The sequence below is a fragment of the Piliocolobus tephrosceles genome, unplaced genomic scaffold (assembly GCF_002776525.5).
Source record: "Piliocolobus tephrosceles isolate RC106 unplaced genomic scaffold, ASM277652v3 unscaffolded_46090, whole genome shotgun sequence".
NCBI classification, from domain to species: Eukaryota; Metazoa; Chordata; class Mammalia; order Primates; family Cercopithecidae; genus Piliocolobus; species Piliocolobus tephrosceles.
Window position 1 is genome coordinate 1 of NW_022331077.1, and position 7,965 is coordinate 7,965.

At 39.7% G+C, this 7,965-nt stretch overlaps 1 protein-coding gene across 1 annotated transcript; it reads left to right on the forward strand.

Moving 5' to 3' along the window:
* Positions 1 to 1,825: 1,825 nt before the first annotated feature.
* Positions 1,826 to 6,984, forward strand: LOC111530943 (aldo-keto reductase family 1 member C4-like). Its single transcript, XM_026453857.2, has 3 exons — positions 1,826 to 1,962; positions 2,228 to 2,393; positions 6,298 to 6,984. Exons 1-3 carry the CDS (start codon positions 1,826 to 1,828, stop codon positions 6,382 to 6,384), a joined length of 390 nt encoding a protein of 129 aa, XP_026309642.2. The 3' UTR covers positions 6,385 to 6,984.
* Positions 6,985 to 7,965: the final 981 nt, after the last annotated feature.

A 7,965-nucleotide genomic window follows, 5' to 3' on the forward strand; every position in this document is an offset into this window, starting at 1 on the left:
CTTGTGATCTGCCTGCCTCAGCCTCCCAGAGTGCTGGGATTAAAGGCGTGAGCCACCACACCTGGCCCCATGCCTCAATTCTTAACTACTGCGCACCCATAGGCTCAACCACATAGAAGCTGCCAAAGGCTTGGGACTTGCACCCTGTGCAGCCACAGCCTGAGCTGTACCATTGGCCCCTTTTAGTCACAGCAGGAGTGACTGGGATGCAGGGCACCAAGTCCCTAGACTGCATACAGAATGGAGACCCTAGGCCCAGCCCATGAACCCATTTTTTCCTCCTAGGCCTCCACCTCTGGGCCTGCGATGAGATGGGCTGCCACAAAGGTGTCTCACATGCCTTGGAGACATTTTCCCTATTGTCTTGGTGATTCACATTTGGCGCCTTGTTACTTATGCAAATTTCTGCAGCTGGCTGGAATTTCTTCTCAGAAAATGGGTTTTTAATTTTTACTACATCACCAGACTGCAAATTTTCTGAACTTTTATGTTGTTTCCCTTTTAAAACTGGATGCTTTTAACAGCACCCAAGTCATTTCTTGAATGCTTTGCTTAGAAATTTCTTTGACCAGATACTCTATATCATCTCTCTCAAATCCAAAGTTCCACAAGTCTCTAGGGCAGGGACAAAATGCCACCACTCTCTGCTACCCCTTTTATGCTACTGATAAAGACACATCCAAGACTGAGAAGAAAAAGAGGTTTTAACTGGAGCAAAGGTGACAAGAGTCACCTTTGCTCCAGTTCCCAATAAGTTCCTCATCTCCATCTGAGACCACCTCAGCCTGGACCTTATTGTTCATATTACTATCAGCATTTTTGTCAAAGATATTCAACAAGTCTCTAGAAAGTTCCAAATCTTCTTACATTTTGCTGTCTTCTCCTGAGCACTCCAAACTGTTACAGCCTCTGCATGTTGCCCAGTTCCAAAGTCACTTCCACATTTTCAGGTATCTTTCAGCAACGCCCCACTCTACTGGTACGAAGTTACCATATTGGTCCATTTGCATGCTGCTGATAAAGACATACTCAAGAGTGGGGAGAAAAGGGGGTTTAATGGACTTACAGCTTCAGATGGCTGGGGACGCCTCACAATCATGGCAGAATGCAAAGAGGAGCAAGTCATATCTTACATGGATGGTAGCAGGCAAAGAGAGCTTGTGCAGGGAAATCCATTTTTAAAATTATCAGATCTTGAGAGACATTCACTATCATGAACACCACAGGAAAGACCCACTCCCATGATTCAGTTATCACCCCCGGGGCCCTTCCACAACATGTGGGAATTATGAGAGCTACAAAATGAGATTTGGGTGGGGACAGAGCCAAGACATATCAATCACCATTGGTGAAGGCAAATACTTTTGATCACTCTTTTAACCACTCAACACTATGAAGACATGGATTGTTTTCCTGTAATTTGTGATTCATTTTATTCATTATTGGTTTTTGATGCTCAAATCTACACAAATATTACTGAGATTCCTATAAAACTACCTTTTTCTTTTAAACCTGACCTCATAAGTCTTTAAAGAAATTCTTACATTCTGGCACCATTTGATGTTCAAAGGTCAGAATCTTAACCTATCCCAAGTCTGGAATTGGCCATGTGCAAATCTAGTGGTCAAAGGTTGTTAGAAACTGACTCTGGTTCATAGAGTTGCTTATGCTCAGAAATCACATTTCTATGTACACTTTTAGGACAGCAATATAAAATGTATTTTTATTAAAAAGATCATTACTTGACAGTCTCAGTCCAAATGTAATGTTATACTTTGTTCAGCTTATTTTGATCTTTATATTAACACATGTTTTGAATTATCTGATGCTTTTCTATCTTGATCATCTACAGGTGGAATATCATCCTTACCTCAACCAGAGCAAACTGCTGGATTTCTGCAAGTCCAAAGACATTGTCCTGGTTGCCCATAGTGCTCTGGGAACCCAACGACATAAACTATGGTAATAAAAGCAACAGGAAGTTTACCTAAAATGCCATTTTGATGAAAAATTTTAATTATAGCCTACTCAGTCTCCTGGAGTTCACTCTCAGTGAATCAGGGTATGGGGAGAATTTGCATTTCTGATGAGATCCCAGGTGATGCTATTGTTCAGGGGACTCGCTTGAGAGGCTCTGGTACAGAGTGAACACCTTAGTCTGTTTAGGGAGCCTCCTACCAAACTGAATCCAGCCTCAAGACTTCAGCATTTCTGGCTTTCCTTCCAGGGTGGACCAGAACTCCCCAGTTCTTTTGGAGGACCCAGTTCTTTGCGCCTTAGCAAAGAAACACAAACGATCCCCAGCCCTGATTGCCCTGCGCTACCAGCTGCAGCGTGGGGTTGTGGTCCTGGCCAAGAGCTACAATGAGCAGCGGATCAGAGAAAATGTCCAGGTGAGGAGTTGAGTGGGCGTCAGGGCTCCTGCATGGTGTCCTTCACATGTGTGCTTCTTGTAAGCTTCTCAGGATGCCCTTGGACTAAGTCCATCTCCTGGGCATTTCCTATGCACAAATGCTCTGTGTGCATCATAAGGGTTTTCTATTCTACTATAGGAGGGGCAGCATGGGTGGAGAGAGTCAGGATGAGACCAAAACCAGAAATTTTGGCATAAAGTTGGCAACTTACTCTGTATCCCTCTGCTAGGGCCATCACCTTTTCTTCATTTTCTGAAATGAGTTGGGTTAGGTCTTCTCTAGTCTTCAAATCATTGCAGATTTTTTCTTCATGTCCTTGTTTATTCTGTATAAATTTCATGTATTTATTCTCTTAGAATTATTTTTTGAGTGCCTGTTGAAGTCTTTGGGTATTTTTCTTAGGTTGCATGTCTTTTTCTATGTGTAGAAAAACATACTAAGTAAAATTATAAAAAAAGAAAACCTCTCAAACATAGAGGTTTAATTCAAAACCATTTATTTAACTGACAATTTCATGGTTTGTAATTTAGCCTGAGCTCCACCTGAACTCAGTCTAGTCCTTCTGTTCCTGGCTGGGCTGTCTCACGTGTGTGTAGGGCAATGAGGCAGCTCTGCAGAATTAATCCAGAATTCGTGTTCTGGATATTCTTTAGAGCTTCAGATGTATTGTTGAAATAGCCTCTCCCAAAATGTACCCGTGTTTTGATTCTCTTTATGGTAGTTTTAACAAAAGTTTCTACTTTTTTTTTTTTTTTTGCGATGGAGTCTTGCTTTGTCGACCGGGCTGGAGTGCAGTGGCCAGATCTCAGCTCACTGCAAGCTCCACCTCCCGAGTTTACGCCATTCTCCTGCCTCAGCCTCTGGAGTAGCTGGGACTACAGGCGCCTGCCACCTCGCCTGGCTAGTTTTTCTTTTTGTATTTTTAGTAGAGACGGGGTTTCACTGTGTTAGCCAGGATGGTCTCGATCTCCTGACCTCGTGATCCGCCCGTCTCGGCCTCCCAAAGTGCTGGGATTACAGGCTTGAGCCTCCGCGCCCGGCCAAAAGTTTCTACTCTTAATGTAGTCAAATTCTTTAATGACATTGTCTTGTAGTTGCTAATATCGTGACTTTTCCTATATTGGAAACATGACAAAATGTTACTATATTATGTAGTAAAATATTATATAGTAATACAGAGTAATATACTATATTCTATTAATATCCTATACAAGTATTAATGTACTTTTATAAATTGGGATCATTTGATTTTTAATATGTGAAATCAGGGTGCAAATGTACATATAATTTTCACTTTATACTAAAATGTCCCACTGAGAATTATTGAAAAGTCCATATTTGCTCACCCATCTTGATTTTTCATCCTGTCATCAAGTGTCCAGAAGTACTTCTGACATTTCCCTTCTTTCAGAGTTAACTTTCCTGTACTGTCTAAATTATGTCACATAGCATTCTTAAGGCATTTGTGTATGTTTTCCTAGATTTATTCATAGAAAACTTATAATTTTAATAGTCTTTGGATAACTTGAGAATTTTCTAATCTATGCAAATATTCTAAGAATACAGTGAATGCTTCTTACCTAGATTCAGCAATTGCTAAATTGATGACTTTTATTCTCTTTTCCTCTTATTCTCTGTATTCGAGTATTCCAATAAAATTTAGTAATTTAGTATTATGCTAGCAATTAGTGACATCTTTTGATATTTAAATTCTTTCCAATTTGAATCCTGAGATCCTCTTCAAGCAACTACTTTGTTTTCTTTGAGCATGATGTTGTTAGGATTTGGACAATTACTGTCTTGAATCTTGTTGAAAACAATTTTCACATTATACCTGTTCATTGAAGATGGAAATCAGATGAATATATTTGGATTTCAGTATTTCTATATCTGATGTGAAACTGTACAACTCTACAAAGAGGATCTCAACAGATACTAGAGATGAAATCAAGTTAACCTTGTGTGTACATGACTCGTTCATGTACTTATAAGAATCTAGAGAACAACTTTGAAACTTATGATTTAGATAGTTTGATGATGATACAGTTTGGATATTTGTCTCCTTCTAATCTCATTTTAAAATGCAAAAAACGTTAGTTCATGTCCTTTGTAGGGACATGAATGCAGCTGGAAACCATCATTCTCAGCAAACTATCACAAGAACAGAAAACCAAACACCACATGTTCTCACTCATAGGCGTGAATTGAACAATGAGATCACTTGGACACAGGAAGGGGAATATCACACACCGGGGCCTATTGTGGGAAGGGGACAGGGGTGAGGGATAGCATTAGGAGATATACCTAATGTAAATGACGAGTTAATGGGTACAGCACACCAACATGGCACATGTATACATATGTAACAAAACTGCATGTTGTGCACATGTACCCAAGAACTTAAAAAAAAAAAAAAAAAGTTATCCCCAGTGATGGAAGTGGGGTCTGGTGGGAGGTGTTTTTGACATGGAGACAAATACAGAAATATAGAAATCCAACAATATCCATCTGTATTAGTCCGTTTTGTGCTGCTATAAATAAAAATACTTGATGCTGGGCAATTTATACAGAAAAGAGCTATATTTGGCTCACAATTTACAGGCTGTACAAAAAGCATAGCACCAGCATCTCATTCTGGAGAGGCTTCAGGAAGCTTTAAATTCCAACATTAGGTCATTCCTTTAGCTCCCATACCTGATCATAGGCTGTTAGAAGCAGTCACACTATCTCTTGAATGTCTTCCTGCTTAGAGATTTCTTCCACCAGATACCCTTAAATCATCACTAAGTTCAGACTTCCACAAAGTCCTGGAATGGACACAATGCAGCCAAGTTCTTTCCTAAGGTATAACAAGGGTGATCTTTGTTCCAGTTTTTAATAAGTTTCTGATTTTGGTCTTAGACCTCATTAGCCTCGACTTCATTGCCCATATTTTTATCAGCATTTTGGTCAGAACCATTTAACCAATGCCTAACAAGTCCAAACTATCCCTTATCTTCCCATTTTCTTCTGAACCCTCCCAACACTTCCAAACTGTGCTAATTACCCAGTTCTAAAGGCACTACCACATTTTCAGACATTTTTAGCAATGTCCCACTCCTGGTAACAATTTTCCATATTAGTCCATTGTGCACTGCTATAAAGAAATACCTGAGGCCAGATAAAATATGCCAGAAGGTGGTTTATTTGGCTTACCATTTTGCAGAGTGTACAAAAATCATGGCACCATTTTGGTTTTGGTGAGGCCTCAGGAAGCATTTACTCATGGTAGAAGGTGACAGAGGAGGAAGCATATCAAATAGCAAGAGATGAAGAGGAAATAAAGAAAATGTCAGGCTCCTTTTTAAACCAGATTTCATGTGACCTCATGCAGTGAACACTCATTACCATGGGGAGGGCACCCAGCCATTCATGAAGGATGCCCCCATGGCACAAACACCTCCCACCAGGACCCACTTCCATCATTGCTGAATCACGTTTTTAACATGAGATTAGGAGGGGACAAATATCCAAATTGTATCACCATCAAACTGTCTAAAACTTCTTAAAAAGTTTCAAAATTTTCCCTCTAGATTCTTCTAAATCTTCTAAGTACATGAACCAATCATGTGCACACCAGGTCAACTTCATTCCATCTCCAGTTTCTGTTGAGATCTTCTTTGTCTGCAGTTTTGTGCAGCTTCAATATATAATATCTAGGAATGGATTTATATTTTACCTGATATTCTTTAATCACTTGAGAGTTTAGAGATGATCTTTCATAACTTTTGGAAACTTATCAAATATTTTACATATTGCCTCTACACCCTGCTCTGATAAACTTGGCTATTCCAAGTTGACAATTATGCAATCTACCAATAAAAATTTTCTACTTCTTTGATAGGTTTTTGAATTCCAGTTGACTTCAGAGGATATGAAAGTTCTAGATGGCCTAAATAGAAATTTTCGATATGTTGTCATGGATTTGTAAGTAACTTTGGAAAATGGGTTGCCAAGTTTATTTTTAGAGGAGGAATGTCAGATGGGTGTTAAAAGTGACCTCAATACCAGGGAGACAGAGCCAATGTGAGTCAGAGGTGAGACAGGAACTCTGGAACTCTCCTTCTGGATTCACTCCAGAGCTCTGTTCTCTGACAGGGTGAGCGGGCCTAGGGTCAGCATGGGTCAACCTGTGCCTCTGCTCTCCTGACTCCCTGAAAATTTCCAGAGCAGCCAATATTATTGCTGAATCTGCACCTTTCATGTTGGCCTGGCATTTCTGCTATGGCCTAGTGGACAAATTGGATATTGCCCACGTGGCTTGATTACATGTTTTTCCAAATCCGTATTACAGCTTTTTCTTCCAAATCTGCTCAGTTCCTTATCAGATAAACATTTCCAACAACATTGGTATCCATGCCAGAAATTCATCTCTTCCATGTGGAATTGCTCACTAGATCTTGCCAATTCAGTATCTTTACCCATTTCAAATTTCTTTCTTCCTTCTCTTTAGACCTTTGCTCATGACCCAAACACTGCATTTTGCCTCCAGAAAGTTTGCCCTTAGTGGGCGTTAGAACTCTTGGCTTTGATGTTTTTTGCAATATGGAAATCTAAATGCAGACTATAAAGAAGTTTTAGAGAAGAGAGATTAAAAGTCAAGGGAAGAGCCAGGCTCAGTGGCTCATGCCTGTAATCACAACACTCTGGGAGGCAAAGGCAGGTGGATCACTTGAGGTCAGAAATTTCAGAGCAGCCTGGCCAAAATGGAGAAACCCTGTCTCTACTAAAAACACAAAAGTTAGCCATACGTGGTGGCATACACCTGTAAATCCAGCTACTCAGGAGGCTGAGGCAGGAGAATCCCTTGAACCTGGGAGGCAGAGGTTGCAGTGAGCCTAAATTGTGCCACTGCACTCCAGCCTGGGCAACAGAGCAAGATTCCATCATTAAAAAAAATTTTTTTTAAAATTAAGGGAAGAGTTGGAAAGTCCCATCTTTGGGGATAATATATAGCTGACAAAAGATCTTACTCTTTCTGTATGCTCCAAGGTTCTAGGATTCACAGAAAGGCACTCACGTGATGAGGGAAAAACAAGTTATGTCACTGCTTGCAGTGGAGATGTTAACAGGTAATAGACAGGAGATAATGTATTAAAAAGGATAAACACAGCAGCACATCGTAAGAACTCAACGTTTTTAAATATCATTGTTTACATTTTTATTAGTTTAGAGGAAAATAGTAAAATAGGAAATCATGAAAAGGAAATGAAGAGTGGCAAACATCAGTAATTCTTACCAATTATTCAATATTAATCATTTATTCATTCTATTTTGTGTTATTTCCACCTAAAGATTGCCCTTAGCATATTGTAGAGTTTTGGATATGGAGCCCCATATCACATATGACAGTTTACATGTCTGAATCAAAGAAACTATTTTCCATATGGTAAGCAGCTAGTCAGTAATGAATACTTTAAAGGATGTGTGATTGCTACGAAGAACATTTAACCCTCAAAACTTAGTGATGAACATATAGCTGGCTTATTTCTATTCAAAACAATGCAGGATG